The 24,382-nt window shown below is 35.9% G+C and overlaps 1 protein-coding gene across 1 annotated transcript in view; it reads right to left on the reverse strand.

Moving 5' to 3' along the window:
- Positions 1 to 24,382, reverse strand: part of MBD2 (methyl-CpG binding domain protein 2) — a 69,646-nt gene that overhangs the window by 23,733 nt on the left and 21,531 nt on the right. Inside the window, exon 3 of the mRNA XM_068563198.1 lies at positions 11,654 to 11,791. Within this exon, the coding sequence (XP_068419299.1) occupies positions 11,654 to 11,791 (138 nt within the window). The remainder of the gene's footprint in view (positions 1 to 11,653; positions 11,792 to 24,382) is intronic.

Raw genomic sequence — 24,382 nt, forward strand, 5'->3', positions numbered from 1 at the left:
TAATCAGAATAGCATCAAAAAACATCAAATATCTAGAAATCAATTAAAGATGTAAGATGTCTAGACTGAAAACTATAAAATCTTAATGGTGGGATATACAAGGTTAGTGAATTTTAAGACTTAATATTGTAAAAATGTTAATTCTCCCCCAAATTGATCTATAGATTTAAATCCTGGCAGGTTTTGAAGAAGACTGGACAAGCTGAGTCTAAAGTGTATGTGGGGGACTTCCCTGGTGGTCCAGTGGTTAAGACTTCACCTTCCAATGCAGGGGGTATGGGTTTGATCCCTGGTCAGGGCGCTAAGATCCCACATGCCTCGTGGCCAAAAAAAACCAGAACATAAAACAGAAGCAATATTGTAACAAATTCAATAAAGACTTTAAAAATGGTCCACATCAAAAAAAAAAAAACCTTTAAATAAATGAATAAACAAATAAAATAAAATGTATGTGGAAATGCCAACAGCCAAGACTAACCAAGATAATCTTGAATGAAGAATAAGAAAGCTGGAAAACTTACACTACCAGACATCAAGACTTTTTATAAAACTACAGCAATTAAAAAGAGTGCAGTATTGAGAAACAACAAACAGACCAATGAAATAAAACAGAGTGTAGAAGCAGATTCACATGTACAAATAGGGCAAAAGAGCAGAACAGACCAAAAACAGACTTTCACACTTACACATTTCATTTATGACAGAGGTGACAACACAAAGCAACAGAAAAAGAATGGTCTTTCAGTAAATGGTGCTGGGTCAACTGGATATCCATATGGGAAAAAAATAAGTCTACCTCACATCATACACAAAAGTCAATTCCAGATGGATCATAGACCCAAATGCAAAAGTAAAACAAAGCTTTCAGAAGATGACATGGTGAATATATTGATAACCTTGGGGTAAGCAAAAATTTCTTAAACACGTCACAGAAATAAAAGGAAATAAAAGGAAGAGACTGATAAGTATATCCTTTACTTTTTGTAAATCATCATTGAAGTATTACATACAGGAAAGTGTAAAAAAAACATAAGTATACAGCTCACTGGAGTTTCATAAAGTAAACACTCATGTAACTACCTTGCAGATCAAGAAATAGAATATCACTAGCACCCCAGAAGCCCCCACCCCACACTCTCCCAGTCTCTATCCCACCTCCCAACTCTCTTAAAATTATGAACTTACATTTACCAAAAAACGCCATTAAGGAAGTGGAAAAGGTAAGTCACAAACTGGAAGAAGATGTGTGTGATAGATATATCTGACAAAGTACTGATACTCAGAATATACAAAGAACTCCCACAAGTCAATGAAAAAAAGATAAACAACATAACAGAACAATACATAAAAGAGTAGGCACTTCAAAAGAAAGGATATCTATGCAGCCAATAGACATACAAACAGTGCACAGTATCATTAAATACCAAAGAAATGCAAGTTAAAACTGTAACAAATACACCTAAACACATACCAGAATGTTCAAAATTTTAAAGACTGATAATACCAAGTGCTGACAAGAATTTGAAGCAACTGCACACTGCTGGTAGAAGGGTAACTTTGCATAATCACTTTGGAAAACTATATGGTAGCATCTAATAAAGCTGAACATATGCATACTCTATGACCCAGCACTCCTACTCCTCTATAAGCTCAAAACCAAAAACACATACTAGAATATTCACTGAAGAATATCCGTAACAGCCAACAAGAAAGACAGAAACTAAAATAACAGCAACAGAATAGTCAATGCAGGGAACAGAGAAAAAACAAATATCATACAAATAAAAAATTTCCCTATAATTAATAGATTCAGAGAAGAAAGAGTAGAGGTTGTATCCATAAAACAAGAACAGCAAAATTTTATATACAAAAGCCAAGAAACAGCTGCTGGAAATTAAAAATATGATCACCAAAATAAAAAAAATCAAAAAAAGGACTAAAAGTAAAATCAAGAAAATATCCCAGAAAGTAAAACAACAACAATAATAAGACGGAAAATACAAAAGTAGAAATAGTAGAAAAAGTAGAAATAGATGGCTAATACACAACCCATACAAAGAGAGAATGGAAAGTTAGGGGATTCAGGAGAAAATGGGAAAAAATGACACAGGAAAATTTCCCACGCAAAGGATAGTAGTCACATCTATCACCTACTAAGTGCCTGGTGAATGAAAAAAGGCCTACAGGCACATATCAGTGAATTTTTAAAAATCATAAATATAGTAAACTTTTTAAGAGAGAAAAAAAAAGACCATAAAAGAGGAACAGAGATTGAGCATGGCACTGAACTTCTCTTTGGCAACTCTAAAGCTAGAGAACAATGAAGCAATGCCTTCAAAACTTCAGGAAAAATGATTCTCAATCTAAGATTTCATACCCAGACAAACTTGGTTGTGTCCAGCTGGAATAAAGTTTATTTCCAATGTGCAGGTTCTCAACTTTACCTCCCATTTTATTTTATTAGAAAGCTACTAGAGGATTTGTTACAAACTGAAGGCATCTTCTGAGACAGAGGAAGACAGAACTCCAGAAAACAAACTCCCCACACAGAAGCACAGTAAAGAAAATCCTCAGAGCTACAGCTACACAGCAAGGCCAGAGAATGCATTCAGACTGAAGAGGAGCAGAGGTGATTCCAGGAAAGACACAAGAAGGAACCCCACGGATTTCAGCATACGGAAAGTATTATTGATGGGCATGTAGCAGAAACAAGCATGAGGAAAGATTAACTCTGTTATAAAGAAAACATAGCATACAATTCTTAAGACTGACAACAATAAAGAATTCTGATGCTGATAATAAGACATTACTTGCCATAACCATGAATAACTTTCAGTCATAGTAATGTAAACCCTGACTATTTAACCTATTTAACTAAAAATGTGGTATAACTATGTTGGGAGCATGAAGCAGAGAGAGAACTATGTACTCATGCACCATTGTGGGAAGTCAAGAAATAATGTCTTGACTTTAATAAATTAATAAATAAAGAAATAGGATAATAAGTTTATTATTCAGAAATACAGAGGTAATTATAAAGGGAAGTGACCAGAATTGAGATTAAATGCTTCTGGAAATGGAACTAAAAGACACAAAAAGTAGGAAACTACTGTTTTGAAACACAAGTTTTTAAGCATTGATTTTTTTTTCATCTATATTCCTACGTTTCTTAGAGAAATACAAAAATCTCAAAAAATGCCATGGATCTCCCCATATCGGTGAAATATTTTTAAGTGATCTAGAGAAATATATGATGATTAAAGGTCACTATGAATGAAAAACCTATGGATTCATTAATTTTTTTAAAAAAATTCACATATAATCTTTCAGCTGCAACTCTTACCCCCATAAAACTGACTAGTCACCAAACCAGTTTTCTATATAGGGCTCCAACCCATCATCCTTTACCTGGATCTTTTACTTCCCACAACTGCTTTAAGAGTACACATTTTCTAATACTTATATTCATATTTTATTATTTAAAAAACATTTCCACATTCCAGTCAACGACATTGTTTTCCCAGTTACGTTAAATTTTAAAACTCTCCTCATAGGCACAGCTAATTCATAGATAAATTTTGTCAATTATTTTATGACCAGCATGAAACCAATCTTATCATCTATGCCCTAGCTTCCTATACTTTCTTCAACGGTCTCCTGGCCTTAAGTCAGTTATTACATACAAGAGCCAGATTAAAACCTCTGTCTAGGGACTTCCCTGGTGGCACAGTGGTTAAGAATCTGCCTGCCAATGCAGGGAACATGGGTTCGAGCCCAGGTTCAGGAAGATCCCACATGCCATGGAGCAACTAAGCCCGTGCACCACAACTACTGAGCCTGTGCTCTAGAGCCCACGTGCCACAACTACGGAAGCCCGTGCGCCTAGAGCCTGCGCTCTGCAACAAGAGAAGCTACCACAATGAGAAGCCCACACACCGAAACCAAGAGTAGCCCCCGCTCGCCGCAACTAGAAAAAGCCCGTGTGCAGCAACGAAGACCCACCCAACGCAGTCAAAAATTAAATAAATAAATAAATTTAAACCTCTGTCTAGAATGTCCTCCCCATACTTCTCTTCTTTCAAAGACCATATATTCTCTCACTCCTCTGCTTTTTGTTTTCATTGCATTTACCATGCCATGACACATTATATATGTATTTATCTGTTGTCTCTCTCCCTATCACTCTAGAAAGTAAGTTCCATGAGAGCAGGGACTTGGTTTTGCTCACTGCAGTATTCCCACAACTTAGAAACGTGCCTGGCACAAGTTGAGGGCTCAATTTATGATTTTTGAATTTAAAAAAAATTCATTCATTCATCAATGCGACAAATATGTGTTAAGCACTGACATAATGGAGACACTGTGGATAAAGCAATGAACAACTAATACAGTTATGATCAGAAAAGGAGAAAGGAGAAGCACTAAGGAGGGTCTCTAAACCTAGACTTCATGAATCAGGTTTCTTGAACAGATGAAGCGATATCTAGGTTCAGACTTGAGGGATGAGTAGGAAATAGCTAATTAAAGTGGGAAAGAAAGCAGCAGGAAATATGATCAGGGAATGCAAGGGCAGGGTGCAGAGGGGGAGATGAATAGCACATTCAAAAATCTGCAGTTTCACATGATTCAGTTGTAGAACAAGGGAAGAATGTGAGGCCAGAGAGATACACAAAAGCCAAACCATGAAGGACTTTGTAAGTTATGTTGAGTGTTTTGACTTTAAAAGTCATGTTTAGGGGCCTTCCCTGGTGGCGCAGTGGTTGAGAATCTGCCTGCTGATGCAGGGGACACGGGTTCGAGCCCTGGTCTGGGGGGATCCCACGTGCCGCGGAGCAGCTGGGCCCGTGAGCCACAACTACTGAGCCTGCGCGTCTGGAGCCTGTGCTCCGCAACAAGAGAGGCCGCGATGGTGAGAGGCCCGCACACCGCGATGAGGAGTGGCCCCCGCTTGCCACAACTAGAGAAAGCCCTCGCACAGAAATGAAGACCCAACACAGCCAAAAAATAATTAATTAATTATTTTTAAAAAGTCATGTTTAGTTTTTTTTACCTAAAAACTAACACGAATCATTAAAATGTTTTCAGCAGAATAACACTATTAGATCATTATGTCAAACAGATCTTCAGGATGCAATATGAAGAAAGAATTGAAGAAAATAAGACAAGAAGCAGAGAGATGAAATGAGAGTTACTTGGTAGAGAGATGGAGCAAGTGAATATTTAGGAGGTAGAGTCAACAGGACTCGTTGGCTAATTAGATTTGGGGGTAAGAGGTGGGAAGAGTCAAGGGTGATGCTCATGTTTCTGGCTTAGGCGGCCAAGTGGGCAGTGTACATACAGTGAGATAAAGCATACAGAAGAAAGAGCTGGTTTGAAAGGATGATGATGAAGTTTGGGAAGATGGATTAGAGATACTGGTGAGACTTCCAAGCAAACAATGTTAGTAGATTGAGTGATACAAACAACTGAAGCTCAGGATAAAGATGTAAATTTGGAAATCATTAACATATAGATGATAACTGAAGCCATGACAATGACTGAAATCATCCATGGAGGGTTTACATACAGAGAAGAATGCACAGTATTCCCCAGGAAACCCCACCGTTTTGAAAGATAGACACAGAAAGAACATAGGATGGGGATTGAGAAAAAACAAAGAAGGAGGAAAACCAAGAGAGTACAGTGTCACAGAATAAAAGACAGTATTTCAGAAGGCAGTAGTCAAGAGCACCTAATACTAAAACAGGTCAAGTAATGTAAGGACTGAAGTTTGCTCAACCAATTTAATTAGGGTCATCAATAATCTTGATGAGAACAGTTCAAGTGGCATAGTGAGAACAAAAGCAGTCTTTCAGAGATATAAAAATTAAAGAGGTATAAAGTAGGTAGTAAATACACACAACTCCAAGAAGTTTGACTGTAAAGAGAAAAGAAAGAAAATGAATTCTAAAGGAGACACAGAGTAAAATAAATTTTTAAGATAGGGAAGATTTGAATATATTTAAATGCTTTGGGGAAGAAGCCAGTTTAGAAAGAAGTTGAAGATGGAAGGTAGCTGACATAATCCATTGAGTGAGCTGTCTGAGAAGGTAACAGGGAATGTACCTGGGAAGCACAGATATTGGTATTAGCTTTAGGTCACAAGATATGGTCAAGTTCAGTTCAGAGGGGTAATAAAAAAGCTACTCCCTTGTTCAAATCCTTTAATCACTTCTCATTTGCAAATTTAAACACAAATGCTTTAGTCTGTTCAACTTCACGAATATTCAAATAAGTGCAAATTTAAAATGAAATACAGTTTTTATATAATGAATTACCAAGAAGAAGAAATATTGATAATAATACCATAGAAGGTAAGCTGAAACTGAATTGTACATAATTTGTCAATAGACTTTTAATTTGGTACAAGTCTTTGGAAATCAACTTGCCAGTATGTATCAAAAATCATAAATATTCATATTAATTATATTTCTGGGAATCTAGCCCAAGGAAATATTAAAAAATACAGGAAGGAACTTACATACATAAGGATACTCACTTGAGTACTACCTATAATGGTGAAAAATTGGAAATAATATGGAAATGATAAAGTAAATTGTATGCTAGTACAATGCACAGTTTTTGGAATAATATACAGTTAATTATAAAATTATAGCACACAAATTATATAAAACATGGATTAAATGTGTATAATACAATGTTAGGCGAAATGTTTTAAAGTATGTATATATACATGGCATCTTTCCAACATCACCCAGAATAATGCTTTTAAATAATACTGGACAACATATCATCTATTTCTTCTGCCCAGGCAGCCAATTTATCTGTCTAGAGACAAGGAATATAATATCCTCCATGGAACTCTGTGCTTTAGCTTATCTATTTCTCAATCATAAAAGCATTATACTAAAGACTAAACTAGAAATAATAGTCAGGGGTCAGGAAGAAGTAAATGTTAAAATGCCTGGAATGAACAGCAATTTTCAGGATTATAATAACTGAATAATAAAATATTTTATAAACTTTTCACACACAATGTCTTTAAAGTGCACATTTTTAAAATCTATCTTTCACCTAGAAAGTTTCTTCTAACATGTAAAAATAGTCACTCTCGGTTACTATCAAAAAGATGAGATTTAAGTGCTGGCAAGGATGTAGAGAAAAGGGAACCCTCATGCACTATTGGTAAGAATGTAAATCGGTACAGCCATGATGGAAAACATTTGAAGGTTCCTCAAGAAATTAGAAATAGAACTACCATATGACCCAGCAATCCCACTTCTGGCTATACATCCAAAGGAAACGAAATCAACATCTCAAAGAGATACCTGCACCCCCATATTCACTGCAACTTTATTCACAATAACCAAGTTATGGAAACAAACTAAGTGTCCATCGATGGATGAATGGATAATGTGTGTGTGTGTGTCTGTGTGTGTGTGTATATATATATGTATGTATGCATGTATATACACACACACAATGGAATATTATCATCCATAAAAAAGAAAGAAATCCTGCCATTTGTGATAACATAGATGAAACCTGAGGTCATTATGCTAAGTGAAATAAGTCAAACAGAGAAAGCAAACACTGTGTGATCTTGCTTATACGTGGAATCTCAAAAAACCAAACTCATAGAAACACAGAGTAGAATGGTGATTGCCAGGGGCTGAAGGTGGGGAAAATGGGGAGATGTTGATCAAAACGTACGAACTTCCAGTTACAAGATGAATAAGTTCTGGGGATCTAATGTACAGCATGGTGACTACAGTTAACGATACTGTATCATACACCTGAAAGTTGTTAAGAGAGATCTTAAATGTTCTCACAATCACCACCACAACAAAAAAATGGTAATTATGTAAGGTGATAGATGTATTAACTAACTTTTTTCTGGTAATCATTTTGCAATGTATACATGTATCAAATCGTCACATTGTACACCTTAAACTTACACGATGTTATATGTCAATTACATCTCAATAAAGCTGGAAAAAAATCATTACAAAAAAGACATTTCTGGAAGGGAGTAAAGGAAAGTTTCATATCCTTTGAACAAAGAATTAGCTAACAAAATAAAAGGGAAAAAAATCTAGGATCAAATGGAAGATTTAAATCCACTTCTTCGGTGATTTAAATGTTTACTTTTGGGTAAAAAAGAGAATATTCTGTAAGAAATGTAATTAATATTCAAAGACTATCAGAAACACCTAAAGCCTATAGGCTTTAATTAAAAGGAAGAAGTAATGGCTCAAAAGATGAAGTTTCTTTGATTTGAGGATAAAAAAAGAGAAAAAGCAAGAGACCATAAAGTGTCAAAGATGACAGCATGAAAGAAACAGATATGTGAGTTCTTCATATATTGAAAGAAGGAAGCTAGGAAAGACACCTTTAACAGCAAAATCACTATTCAATTAGATTAAAAAGAATTTGGGGCATGTTTTACATATCTGGCCAAATAAGGATATTTCAATGATCTTACTGTTTGGGATAAGAGTCTTATAATTGGTAGAATTCCCTCCACTCCAGTCAAAATTTCTTTTTAATCTAATGACAAGACAAGTACATGTGAAATATGCCGATAGTACATACAAAACTGGCTGGCTACTTACCCTATCATAACCAGATTTTACAAATGCCATCTCTACCTTATAATTTTAATTGTAGGCAGAAATCACTGCTGAATTCTGTTTAATGCACTTTTGTTTACATACCCTAATTTGCCCTTTTAAAACTAAGGCATTTTCAAGGAGTCAATACATTAGAATTTCATAATTTATACATTTTATAGAACTCAAATTAGACTGCCATAGAGACAGAACTAGGCATATGATGTTTGTTACATAAAAACAGAATTATGAATTTCTATGATTGCTTCACATCTAAACTAATCACTTCAAACCAATTCAAGGTAAAAGATCTAAAAATCAAATCCTAGTTCTAGGTCTCAAAATTCAACACTCCGAAAGGAATTACAATACCATCTTATTAAAAGAATGTGATACAGTTAAGATAAAAACATATCTGCAGGAACCTCAAAAAAATAGAAACCTCATTGTCTAATTTATTTACTCTATGATCAAAATAGCTTCTCCAAATGAAATATTTGGTAATTTATATTACTAATCTAGTTCAATGAAGCTATGCAAAAGGTAGCAAAATTGGAAGAATCATTTTTGCCTATATATTTTATACCAACTATCTCCTCAACAATAATAGCTCACTAGCAGTCATCTGCCATATGTATGCCAAAATATAATTAAATCAACATCTTTCCTTTACTTAAAAACCTGAATCTAAACTGGAATAGTCAGGATGACAGATCATGATTTCAAAAAACATTAATACCAAAGTTGTCTCTTTACTATTTTCCTGCATTTACTCAATGCACAGTCCTATATTTTGAAATCCTGTTAGTGAGACAGTAGTAAAATATTATCTCAATTCTTACATTCAGGATAAAGAAGGGGGAGAGACAACTAATGTCTTAGTGTAATCAAAAACATCCAGCAAAAATTGTCAGGTGACAAGAGGATGATGTGAAAAACAGTGCAAACATTTGGAGAAGTAACTTCCAAAATAATTTTAACACTTCCTGTCTCTGAAAGCTAGAAGGAAGATAAAAACCCTCAAAAGATCTGGGTTAAAATGACATAAGTGGGTTTTTTTTGGTGGGGGCAGGAGATGATTTAGCTTTTTTGACATATTATTTTCACTTGAGAACAGTCTCATAAACGTTAATTAAAGAAGGAAAACTTACAACTACTCAACATACCAAAAAATAAGAAGCAACTAATCTGGTTACTTCAGCTTTAAAAATCTAGGTTGCCAATATCTCTACAACCAGATAAACACCCAGTAAATATAATTATTACTGTTTTTAAAATCTGTGACTGAACTTAAGTGCAGAAAACAATTAAATTCCTGTTAAAATGACCATAATTTGCTACTCGGTTTGTCTTTAACCAAAATATTTGTTCACAGACTATATTGAGAATGATTTGACAAGGAAAAGATGAGGATAAAATTTACGAAACACTATCTGTTCTCAATGAGACAACTCAAATTTTTAATATGGAACTAATATTATTAGTTATTCCACTTTCTTTATCTTTCGGGCTCTTTGAAGCAAACTGTCTTACCCAATTACATACTTTCAAATTTTTCAATTAATAAAAATCTTTACAAGGAAACGATTTTAAAATCACCAAAAAGCCAAAGGACAAGATGTTCAAGACTTTAGACAGTATCTAGGAAAGAACACAATCAGGGAGTGGCTTTGTCAAGGTGGGCAAAGTTCAGAATGGCAGAATTCCTTCCCTGTTGGAATGAATATACTAAAACTGCCGGTGGTTTGGTGGCTACCACTGGGTGCAGTAGTAAAACAGAAGGGAAAAGCCTGGCACAGAAAGCTGAATGGCCCAAAGAAAACCTAAGTGGTGACAAGAGCCTAAAGGCACATGCAGGTACGCATCTTTTATATTGGATGTGATACACTTACATGGCCCCTGTTGAATCTCTTGGGGACCAACAGTAAAGCAAGTTTAGAACTTCAAATCTTGAGACATCTATAGCAAGATGCTGATCCAATGTGGCTCCAAATATCTTCTGTTTTCCTGGCTCACCTGAAGAGGAAAAAACACTACAGAGGATGTGGGAACTGAATTTCTTTATGTAGTTTCTTCTAGAGCAACTGTCTGAAAGTTTTGGCCCAATCCTTTTTGAAGTCTGGAGATGAGACACTTGAGGGACTAGCGAAAAACCAAATTCAAATGAAAAGGTGGAGTGAGACATCTAAAAGGGGAATACGAGAGCAAAAGATACTGGTCGTAGGTAAATCAGTGTGTCTAATCCTTAAGTGGGAGGAGGCAGAGAAAGGAGAGAAAAAATGCACCGAGGTTTCTCCCTCCGCTCCCTCACCCCAATTGCTACTAAAATTTCACAAGGTACCTAAACTTTTTGACCGCAATTAGGGAGTGAGTGAGCGAGACCACTTGGAAAGTTTAAGCGTTTTGTCAAGTCTCCCTCCCCTGGCTAAGTGGCATTATTAAGCAGCAGGGAGGCCTTTCAGATAATACTTTTTTTCTAAGAAAAGATTCTGGTGGAATACAGCTTGAAACAATAAAGAAAGAGAAAAATAAATGCAATTTATACAAAAATGGAAGTCACAGGACAATATACCATATTGACAAAGTTTATTTACTGCTGTTTTTCCAAAGGGGAGGGATTGCTTTCATGTAATAAGAAATCAGAACAAAAAGTCATTTCCAAATAATAGAAAATATTTTTAAACTAAGCAACACAAACTGCATGCTTCATCCCCTTAGGAAATATTATCCCTGGAAAGATAATCTTTAAAAAACTAAGAAGAGCAGAACCAAGTCTGATGTACACTACCACACAAAAGCATAAAAGTGGAGTCCATAAAATTAATTTGATTTTTTTAATTAACTTAATTTTTTTCTTAAAACATTTTACCTAAATGTTATCTTATCAGAGTTATTCTCCAGCATTCATGTAATAGCCTAGGATATAAAACAATTTTCTTTCCAGATATATTCCATTTTAACCAGAGTTTACTTGAACTATATCTGGTAAAGATACCAGAATTTTCTGAAAAATAAGATTGGAGAACCAATTAGATCCTTACCTGACGTGGCTGTTCATTCATTCGTTGTGGATCTGATTTCACTTTATTACTAGGATGATTTGTGACTTTGGTTACCGGTTGTTTGAAAATTGATGCTGTTTGTCTAATTGGCAATGTTGTATTCAAGTCTGGTTTACCCTGTGGATACAAGTGTGTTTTAATTAATAAATATTATATATAAATACAATTAGATGAATTTTTATTAATTCAATATGTATTACTTTAACTTGGATTATTCCAAACTTCTCAATCTCAGCATTTTAAATACTCTGAAGTACACTTTAATCACTTTATTATGTAAGACTTATGCAAAGTTTTCTCATAATAAAAAGCTTTCTGTATTCTTTTAAATGTAAGAAAATTCTCTATATTAAAATTCATAATAAATTTGATTAGCAAGATACTAGGAACTTTTAGGTGAACAAATATGTTTAAGGTTAGGTTACACAAAAGGAAGGAGGGTTTTCAGGACAATAATCGGAAAGCAGTCATTCCTACATTCTGAGAATGGAGGAAACTAATAGCGTACTTGGCCATTAAAATATAAATAACCTCATGAGCTGTCAGGGGGCCAGGCTTACATAAAACCACAAAGGTTAACCTTCCCTTTTATATTAAAAAAAAAGATAATTAGAAATGAAAGTTGTAATTCCACAAACAGAGCTCAATTTAGAAAAATGTAATAAAATAAGGAAATATTCTTTATCTTTAATATTTTATAGCACATTTAATGCTTTTTAAAAGTAAACTTAAAATTGAAGTTTCAGAAGGGCAAGCAACATACTTATATACTTTTAATCCACCAGTAAAAAAATTAAGATATGTTCTAATGAAAAGCAAATGTGGCACAGAATTGCTATTGAGCTCATTTGAAATACTCTAACATCAGGTGGGGGCAGAGGCGAGGAAAAAGAGGAAGAAAAAGAACAAAATGTGATTTAATCACTGTGTATTCTGATTCTGGCAAAAACCGTAAAGGGTCAAATATACCTGAAAGCAATATATCTCAGATAATTTTAGTATAGAAGTATACTTGATAAATCATCTACAGGATATTCAATGAACTTTTATCTTTATAACTATCTCCAAATAAAAATTATATCAACTTCGAGACTCCAGAACAGCAGTTCTCAACCTTGAGCATGCATCAGAGTCACCCAGAGGGCTGATTAAAACACAGATTATTGGGCCTCACTCCCAGAAATTCTGACTCAGGAGGTCTGAGGTAGGACCTGGGAAACTGCATTTCTATTAAGGTCCAGGTGATCCTGATGCTGGTCCAGGGACCACACTTGGACAACTACTGTTCTACAACAAAGACTGCAAGTTGGTGGCGGGGAGACCAGGTCTAACCCATAGATGTGTTTTGTTCAGTTTTTAGTTTCTTTAGTAAATTAAGCCAACATCTACAAATAAAATTCACAAAAAATGCAGAATTCTAGCTTCTTAAAAACTCAAAGATTTAGAAATACTGGACTGATGTGGCCAAAGCAGGCCATTATTGATTAGTAATGGTTGCCACTAGAGGTGTCAAGGTTTGTTCTTTTGCAAAAGTCTTCCATTCACATTTGCAAAGCTGTCTGAGCCCTACAGGTACTGAGTTTGTGATCTCTGCTTAAAGAATATCAGGATGACTAGAAAGGTAAATTAATCTGATCATTATTACAATTACAGTATTATTTGGACTATTAAATATGTCTCTACCCCCAGCCCCAAACACACACACACACACACACACACACACACACACACAATCTTCTGTACCTACTGGGCATGCTTGTCATTTCTTGCACTCAATTTTCTCCCCATGTATGTGCTTACCTTTAAGAGACATATTCATCTTTAATAACTCTAATATTATTTCTCAGGCATTTCACTTTCTTATCTTTATGGTTTTCCAAAAAACTTAGAGGTGTGGAAACTTGACCAACAGGCTGCAAAATAACCATTTAGGATGCCATCTCTGAAAAGTGTGAGGCCCAGAAATGTGTATTTTTTAAAAGCTCTCCTGGTAATTCTGTGATGCACAGGTTTGGATCCCTCTGATTTATGACATCTAGAGCATTCTGAGGCCCTAAGTGAAGCCATCCAACCTATCATATAGTCAATATTCAATCCTAAAGAAGCTTAACACATAAATGCTTATGAAGAACTTATCCTGTCACTAATTAGTTATAATTAGTATCTTCCACTAAACAATATCTTGTTTGGTTTTTAATGTTTTTGTTCTTGAATAAAGAACAATAAACTCTGCTGGTATTAGAACAAAGATGGCATCAGTAGACAAAGAAGTATATAACAACTATTTGTATGAGCAAACACAGTCGAGCCTATAAGATTCTCATGGTTACAAAGAATGACTTGAGGAAGCACAGACTAGTCTAAACTATTCAAAACTATAAAATCCTGAATCTACACAGATTGGAAGGAAGCACGGAACATGTAAAATGACCTGTGCTACAACGGTTAGATTGATATTTTTTTCATTAACTTATGTTCGTGGTGCAATTAATAAAAATTTATTTACTGGCTAAAAGTATTCAAAATACACCATTAACTTCCATTGTCTGACAATGAGACAATCCATTTCCCAGTGGCATGGAATGACATTATTCAAGAGTGTGCTGCCTTGCTCTTCTGTTGATCTTATTTTGGTTTTTATTATTTTTTCTTTTTTAAACTGGCCTGAAAGCTCTGAAAACAGAAAGAATTTTTTACTAATTACTTTTGTATTCTACAGCAGTATCATGTAGAATAATCTGAGAAGCTGGACGAACTGGTTTTCCCAGAAACTGCCACAAAAACAGTAAATTTTATTACCATTCTCCCCTGAGGACTGTCAAAGAGTCACTGTTAATTCACGCCCAGTTGTTGTGTGAGTTTTTCTAAATAACTACCAATCTGCCATGAATTTAGGAGTTATAAAGCAAACACTTTTTTTATGGGACAAGTTAAAGCTATTCATGTATCTGAAATTTTCCTTCAATACAAGAAAAAGTAAAATAGAAGTTCCTTATATTATAAAACTAAACTGACAAACACCCACATTCTAATAAAGTTTCCAACCTTTGATAAATCTTCTCAGTATACAGGCTAGCGCTCAAATCAAAATTTAATATATTTTATAATAATGTGTATATTAAGCTGGAAGTATTCAAATAACTCAAATAACTGTTGAGGGTTTATTCTATCCCCCTGGGATGAATACAAAAATAAATCTTTTAAAAAAATTTTTAAAATTTTACTTCATCTTTTTCCAATAAATATCTGAAATGGCTCTTAAAACTCACAAAGGACAAATATGCAATAAAAATTAATTTTAAAATTAATTTTTAAAAATCAAGGAGAAAACAAATTTCCTTTTGAAAAGGTTAACAGTGATTGATACTAGAGCTGAGCATCAAATGTGGATGTGAACTTTCCAGGGGTGTGGATGAAAAAAGAAATATTAAATTACATAGATACCACACTCAGAAGGGAGGAAGCATACCAATTAAGGAGGAAAACAAAAGCTGTCCTGGTATTAAACCTAGAAAAAAAATTAAAGACACTTAACATCACAACAAATATTTAGCAGATTTCAAATGCTTTTTCTTTTTCCAATGACCTTCCATAAAAGCCAAGAACATTGTTAAAGGACAACTCAGTGAAGATGATTCTGAAAAGGACTAAACCAGTGTGGTCGGATTACTGTGTAAACTTTCAGTGATCTAACGTGATTAAGGCCAGAAAAGAGGATAACTAAAGAGGTGATGCAGAGCATGTTTCATAAACCGGCCGTTTTCAAATACTGTTTCATTCCTACCCCTAAAAATTTTTTGCAAATATATATACCCCACCTACATTTTGAAGTATTTCACATTTTAATGTAAAGAGTTGGGGAGCAGGGGTGGGGGATGAATTGGGAGATTGGGATTGACATGTATACACTAATATGTATAAAATAGATGACTAATAAGAACCTGCTGTATAAAAAATAAATAAAATAAAATTTTAAAAAAAAGAGTTGGGGAGGATGAGCTTACTAAGGTATTTTAAATACTGACACTTTAATAATAAACTGTTACATCATGTTAAAATGTATCTAACAGAATCTAAATATACCCACCATCAGCCATGTATACAGAAACAAAATCTTCAATAGTAATACATTTATTATACTCCTTTTTCCCTTTGAACTAACAATTCCATTCCCAGAATTATTTCTTATTTTAAACTTGAAAACCTATAATTAATCATTTATACATCATAAAGTTATTTTTTTAACTTTCTGTGACCTTAAAGTTCTTAGTGATAAAAAAAAAATTTTTTTCTGGTTTATTACAATTATTAGTATATAACTGACCAAAAACAGTAAATTATACATTTTAATAAATAATTATTAAACATAAGAGATAAAACTATACATGAAAATAATTTTTTACTTAAAAATTAAGTCCATAGCCTTAGATGAGTAGTCCTAATTGCTAGAATAAGATTTAATATCGATTCTATTCCTATTCTTCATTTTTTGATAGATATAACACTAAGAAACCTTGTTCGCATAAATGAATAAATAGTTTTAGTCTGTCTGTCAATTTTTTGGACTTCTTTTGAGTTATATGTCAAAATATCACACAGCGAACCATCAAAAATTTCAATAATTGACATCTACATTAAGTCCTCTGTAAATTTTATTGCGGGCAAAGAACTGTACTAGTAGAAAGACTTGACAATTGCCAAGTCATTCATTTTCTCAGTATCAACACCAATATTTCAAACTGTCCCTTTATTGGAGGTCAAACATTTTATACCATGGTAAAATTGCACACAAGCGAGAAGAGTATTACTCTTCTATAAAATGGGAGAGAGTTGACTATGGAAGGGGAACTGGGGAAAAAAGAACCTGTACCTCTATCTCAGGTACATTCTCAGAACCTAAGGATACAGAAATAATTCCTTTAAAACCACCCATGCTGTGTATACCATATTAAGCCTCCACACAGCATAGTTTGAACAGCAGGAACTTAAACTATATATTCTAAATACCACTTTTCTCAGCCTAGCTTTGAAACAGTATGATAGTTCAGAACTGTACATATTCTATAACAAGCGCCTAGGGGATTCATTTTATCTTTAAAATGCATACAAATTTTGCATTTTATTTTAGAAATTAGCCATGTTTGTTTTAATGTAAAAATGTTGCTCTCCTACCCAAAATGCTTCAACAAAACTGGACACCTCCAACGGAATACTACTCAGCCATAAAAGAATGAAATTTTGCCATTTGCAGCAACATGGATGGACTTGGAGGGCATTATGCTATGTGAAGTAAGTCAGACAGAGAAAGACAAATACTGTATGATATCACTTGTATGTGGAATCTAAAAAATACAACAAACTAGTGAATATAACAAGAAAGAAGCAGACTCACAGATACAGAGAACAAACTAGTGGTTACCAATGGGGAGAGGGAAGGGGGGAGGGGCAATGTAGGGGTAGGGGACTAAGAGGTACCAACTATTAGGTATAAAATAAGCTACAAGGATATATTGTACAACATGGCGAATATAGCCAATATTTTATAATGGCTATAAATGGAGTAACCTTCAAAAACTGTGAATCATATATTATACACCTGTAACTTATATAATATTATATAACTATACAGCAACTATACTTCAATTTAAAAAAACAACAAAAACACAAGGAAAAAAAAGAAAATTAATCATTTAAGTATCATTTTAATTTTGTGGCTCTGCATATCCCCAAGAGATAGTCATGCCCCAATTTGAGAAGCAAAGACTTTATTTTTCTAAGGTCACCTTCCTCATCTGTAAATGAGGGTAAATACAATAACTATTCATAAGATTCTTATAAAGATCAAACAAGATAATTCATGTATGATAATGAAAGCTCATGCAGCTTTCTTTCAGTCACTGAACAAACACTGAGTGCCTACTATCTGCCAGGTACTGACCGTACGCTGGGTATAGTATCACTCACAAAACACCAAAATCCCTCAGAGCTTACATTCTCAGGGTAGGGATAAGATGACAATTAACAAAATAGGTGTAGAGTTTATAGTCATGTTGGCACATAAATTCTGAAGAAATAGGAGCTATTTTTATTACCAGCACTAACATGTTATTGAACATGCTACTAAAATTTAGAAACTTGACCTATTAAGCTTTCCCATAAGGAAAGCCATCTGCTGCTTCACACAAAGAGGAGCCTGAGTGGTATCTTCAGGTCGAAACAAGATTATCCTCAAAACTTAATTTCGGATTTTCTCCAGAATATGCACAGTAGCCAACAGCTAATGCGTTTCCACAAAAATCAAAAGCCAATAATGCAAAGTGCTTTACAATCCTTCAGTTTTTTATATAATTCACACACCATAAAATTCACCATTTTAAAGTATACAACTCAGTGGGTTTTAGTAGATTCAGAAGGTTGTGCAAGCTTCATAGGTTTCTGCAAAAAGTAAAGAAAAATATATCTGGGATCTACGATTTTGTACTGAAAATCCACTTCACGTAATATCTTAAATGAGGAATAAGATATTACCTTTTTAAGGAGATCAATGGAATATTAAAAAAAATAATGAAATGGGTATACTGTACTTTGAGCTCATTAAAAAAGGACATATACTTGTAGTTAATTGAAGAAGTGGAGGTTTGAAATTCATCATTGAAATCAAGTTTTGAAGAGTTTTGTTTGAAAAAATAACTTCTTGGAGATTTAGTTAATATGGGGTCATAAAAGGACAGATGGCAAAAGATTAATGAGTTTCGACCAGAACAGCTCTACTCAAACTAAGGCATCAACTGCATGGAATTCATTATCTCCTTTACATCTGTGTTGGCACTAGCTGAGTACACATCCCTAGAATTATGGAAACAGTCACCCCAATCGTTTTCTGTAGGGCTTCATTCTCTCGTTGACCTGGAGTCTACAAAGTCAGGTAACTCTTCAAGACATATAAAACTTGGTGAAATTCACTCAATTGTTGACAGAAAACCAGGCATCCAAAATAAATCTTGACAAAACCATACCATGGGCACCTATGTCCCCATATCTACCTTCATTATTAGCACAAAGGCCAAGCCAGACCCTCCCAAAGGGTCTATTGTACCTTGTTACTTTTGAAGTACTAACTTATAACATGCTAAACCTGCTCTCATACTGAAGAGTATACTCTCATCAGCAAGTCTATCTGCTAACATGGCTAAAGTTCTTCTGTTCACTTTTTGCTTCCTAGCAATCTTTATACAATCCATACCTAAATACCTATCTCAAATTAGCCAAAAAATGGACCAGTGCTGTTAGTTGTTAATAACTTGTTCATTATCTTCATTCATCAGCTAAAGATAAATAAATATCCTTTATTTATTTATTAAGGATATTTCTGCATATGAGAAAATCAGAAGTTCTCTGGAATACTAAATACAGTTGACCTTTGAACGAGGTGGGAGTTTAGGCGTCAACCCTCCACACAAATGAAAATCAGCATCTAACTTATAGTCAGCCCTCTGGATCCGTGGTCCTGCATCCATGGATTCAACCAACTGCTGATCGTGTAGTACTGCAGTATTTACTATGGAAAATAATCTGCATATAAGTGGATGCATGCAGTTCAAATGTGTTGTTCAAAGGTCAACTGTAGTTCTAGTGTCTCTTGCTACAACTTACTCTTTCTTTATTCATTAAATGACCACTGTCCAAGGCATCATCATCCCAACCTGGGTAAATAGCCTCTTGCTATAACTGGTCCCCAGCTCCCACTTCTGCACCTCTACAGTACATTCTCCACACAGCAGCCAGAGAGCATATTGCTCCCTACACAAAGTCCACAAATAAGCATTCCATACCACTCCTTATGGTGGCTTCCCAAGTCCTGTCATTAGGTTTGTCTTCTTCCTTGACCTCACCAAGTACCCCTCTCCCACTCACTAACCTCCCACCACGCTGGCCTACTTTCTGCCCTCATATGCTAAATGTATCCGGCCTTAAGGATTTTGCACTGGCTACTCCCTCTGCTTGGAACACTTTGCCCTCCGGTTTTTATAGAGCTGACTCCTTCTCATTCAGATCTTGGCCAAAAATCACACCCTCCAAAAAGCTTTCCTGATCACTCAGCCTACAATAGCCACCTAGTCGATCTCAACCATTCTTAATTTACTGTGTAGCATTTAATACTTAAATTGTGTATTAGTTTGTCATACCACTAGAATAATAAGCTCCACAAACATATAACCTTCCTCTACTATATTTCCAGAATCTGGAATAATGTCTGAGCACACAGAATGTGCTAAAAATTTTTCTGTGGAATAAATGATGCATAAAATGTCTGTTACATGTAAGGTCTTGTGTTATGCAGCCCTTACTCTTGAATACTCTCATTGTCAGCCTGAAACGTACCCATGCTACGGAAGTGGAAATTATTAACTCAACATGGTCTAGAATATCCATGTCAAAATTATTAAGCATAGTCATCTGTATTATATACCTCAAGATTACCAATGTAAAATAATCCCCAGACTTGTTCCATTTATTAGTATTTAACATGAAGTTATGCTTATAGATACACAGCCAGTCCTACACAAACATCCCATGGGAAAATAAATCCTCAGATGGTGTTTTTGGCAAAGTCACTGTCAATTATAGTGATGTTATACCATGAAATAATGGGAAATAAAGAGTACAAAAAATGTATAACTCAGCAGACTGCCAACATGAGATTAAGACAACAAAACAAACTATGTACATTGGCAGAAAGCATGCCATATTGCTCCTAGAGAGCCACGGTTTAGGAAAAATGTTCTTCATTATGGATCTGAAAACTTGGATCATCTCACTACAACTTACTGGCCATAACAACTTTTCATCTGTATAGTAAAATAACCTAAAATTTAGCAGTGGTCTAGACAAAGGAGACTGGTATGGAGATTAAAACCTTGGGCCAAAGTGCAAGGTCTATAGGATGTCAACCGGTAAGTTATAGAGATGAGACAGGTGATCTCTTGGTTGTTACACCAACTCAAAGTTGGTTTAAGTTTAATTGATAAGAATAATAGGACTACCCTGGTGGCACAGTGGTTAAGAATCCGCCTGCCAATGCAGGGGTCACGGGTTCGATCCCTGGTCCGGGAAGATCCCACATGCCGCGGAGCAACTAAGCCTGTGCGCCACAACTACTGGGTCTGCGCTCTAGAGCCCACAAGCCACAACCACTGAGCCTGCATGCTGCAACTACTGAGGCCCGCACACCTAGAGCCTGTGCTCCGCAGCCAGAGAAGCCACCACAATGAGAAGCCCACTCTCCACAACTAGACAAAGCCCTCGCGCAGCAACGAAGACCCAACACAGCCAAAAAAAAAAAAGAAGAAGAATATTAACTTGGAGATAAGCAGAGCTAATCAACTTGAATCCTAAAAAGTTTAGTGAGAATTCAGCCTGCCCCAAACGGTAAAACTATTCTCTCTTAGGGAGGTAAGCAAAGGTGTTTAAGGAGCCCATACTCTGCTGAGTAGTCCTGTAGCAGATCACTCATGTAGGAGGCTGAGAACTAAGGCAGGAATAAAGCCAGTTCTTTTGGGGCTCAGAGTTCCAGACAGGTCCTACCTGCCTAAGAAAGTTCTTCTGAGTTCATTTGTAATAGTTATCTGGCAGAGGTACACATACGCCCTTTCTAAAAAGTCAGAACAATAATATTTCAAATGTTTGTATACTCTGCTCTAGCAATTATCAAAATTAATCCCATCACACCCCACATTCTATCTTCATAATAACCAAACGGCCAAGTCCCCCAGATCATAGGTCATCACCCAGTACTCATCTCCAAAATATTCTGTACATCCACGCCATAGTTCAGTGGCTCTCAAACTTTTTTGACTTCAACAAAGAGTAGAAATATATACTTTACATCATGACTTAGTATACACAAGGGTGTGTATCACAAAAGTCACCTAAAATACTTATCCTTGCTAAATGGGATGGACACTATTTTCTATCTTATTGCATTTCATATCTTAAAAATTCCAGTCCTGAACAATTACACTGATTTAACCATCTGACGTTTGAAAACCAACCCCCCACCTTACCCATCCCACCCCCCAGTCCTTGTACTGTACACTCGAGTGACTGATCGCAGTCTCTCCTATACCCTCAATATTTTCTTTCAACATTCTCTCAAGTTGCTGGGCTTACTGAAACTTGGCTGTCTCTCAAAGGTCCTATCTTCCCTAAAGTTCTTTCAAATTTAAAGAGAAAGAGTTTTTTCTCTCTTTCTCTCTCTCTTACAACTACATATCTAAGGGGCCAGGAAGTGGTAATTTCCTCCTTTCTCCCCATTTTTCTCAAATCATCTATTTTTCCTCCTCCAAAAACAGGAGCTCCTCTGAAGCTCATAGGACCTGACTATACTATTGTCTACCCCTTCTCCCTGCTTTCTCCTTATTCACTAAAGACTTTAGTTTCTGTTCCATGTTTTCCTCTCCATCCCAACTCTTGTCCTCATTCTTAAAGGCCTCAGTACCCATGTGGATAATCCACCCAACATCCTGAGTCCTTTGACCTATCTGTCTACCCAACCTCACCCACCTAACATTATAGGCACAGGCTTGTCAACACTAGTAACTACACCATCTCCAATATCTCAATCAAGCATCCAACTCTCCAATTTCTACTTCCTATCCTTGTAACTCACTGAGGACTGCCCTCTGCATTCTCTGAACCCATCAATATTTCCCATCCATTGACTGACCATATTTCTTACTCTTCCATAACCTCTTTCACATTCCTCCCTACCCAGTATAGATTCCATGGTCCATCATCATTGTTATTACACTGCAAGTATGCTTAACTTTCTTGACCTCTGTGGTTTTTCCACTTGTGCTACAGACCCCATTCTTATCCTTTCCACAATCTTTAAAATGGGAGATTACCCAAGTCAGCATCCCTTTCATCTACTATCTAGTGATTCTCCTTCCTAGCCAAGAAAATTGTAAGAACTGTCCATGCTGATAATTTTAACTCTCATTCACTTTCAGCCCAATCCAATCTAGCTTCGCTTCCCACTGAAACTACTGCTATCTATCAAGGTTATTAATAACCTTCAGGCTGCCAAACTCAATGGAAATTTCTGTCTTCCTCCATTCAAACTTTCAGCAACAATCAATGTAACAGACCACTCTCTTTTTTGAAACTTTCTCCTCTTCTATGTCTCTACTACCTTACTAGCCATTCTTTCACAATCCACTTTGCTGATTCCTTCTACTCTAACCCAAATTTAATTACCAGACTTTCTCAGAGCTTTGTTCTGGATCCTTCTATCTATCTACCTATCTATAAACTCCAGTCCCATTACTTGGAATACTACTTACGTGCTAATGACTTTCCAGCTCAGACCTCTCAATTAGTATACACACATGACACGACATCTCCATTTGGATGTTTAATAAGCATCTCAAACTCTGCACGTTTGAAGTTGAATTTATTGTATTCACCCTTAAATTCTTTCCTAAGGCAATCTCAGTAGATGGCAATCCAATCCACCCAGTCACTCAATCTATCTAAAATCTAAGGGCTCACACTCTGAGTCTTCTCTGTCATCTTTCACAACCAATTCATTAGTAAATTCTGTCAATTCTATATTCAAAACGGAACTAGGATCTATTCACTTCTATCACCACATATGTCTAGGCCATCGCCATTCCTCATTGTACCATTGTTAACAGCTACTCGCTCCTCACTTCCGCTTTTGTCAATTTCATTTCAAATTAACAGAAATCTGTACTCAAGAGTGGCCCACACTTAAGTGAGATGCCAGTAATCCCCTGTAAGGACTTCAAGGCCTAGAAATGCTGGATTCATCAGCTGTGTTCTACTCTCTCCTCCTTCCACCCCCAACCATATCCAACAGAGAGAGACCAAAAGACACTCTGTTCAGCAAGGGCTTAACACAATGATGAAAAAAGCACCAGCATCTTTGGGAAAGATTTTACTTTCCCGATAGGCCAGGAATGTTGATGTAAGGAATGAGGTCTCTGTTTTCAGTCTGGATGGAAAGATTCTAGGAAGGGAGAAGCCAAGGGGTACTTCTTACCACAATACCAGGAGTTGGTAATCAGACTGATCCTACCACAGGGCCCTTTAGTGCTGGTTAATTGACAATGGGGTCCCTAGGACAGAAATAAATCACCCCTCTAAGGTGCTACACTTCAGTAACTGAAAAATTCCTAATCAGTTAAACAAATGCCTAATTTGAGCTACAGCAAATGAGCTGGTCTTTAACATCTTCCGCCAAAGCCTTGCTCCCTCTTCCTGTCTGTAAAACAGTAGTTATTAACTTTTTCGGCTACAGTCTCCTTTGAGAAGTTGATGAAGATAGACTTTCTCCTTAAAAAATTCATAACAGTGGCTTCCCTGGTGGCGCAGTGGTTAAGAATCTGCCTGCCAATGCAGGGGACATGGGTTCGAGCCCTGGTCCGGGAAGGTCCCACATGCCACGAAGCGACTAAACCCGTGCACCACAACTACTGAGCCTGCGCTCTAGAGCCCGTGAGCCACAACTACTGAAGCCCGCAAGCCTAGAGCCCGCGCTCCGCAACAAGAGAAGCCACCACAGTGAAAAGCCTGTGCACCGCAACAAAGAGTAGTCACCACTCACTGCAACTACAGAAAGCCCGCGTGCAGCAACAAAGACCCGACGCAGTCAAAAATAAATAAATTAATTAATTTTAAAAA

The sequence above is a fragment of the Eschrichtius robustus genome, chromosome 14, assembly GCF_028021215.1.
Source record: "Eschrichtius robustus isolate mEscRob2 chromosome 14, mEscRob2.pri, whole genome shotgun sequence".
Taxonomy (NCBI): domain Eukaryota; kingdom Metazoa; phylum Chordata; class Mammalia; order Artiodactyla; family Eschrichtiidae; genus Eschrichtius; species Eschrichtius robustus.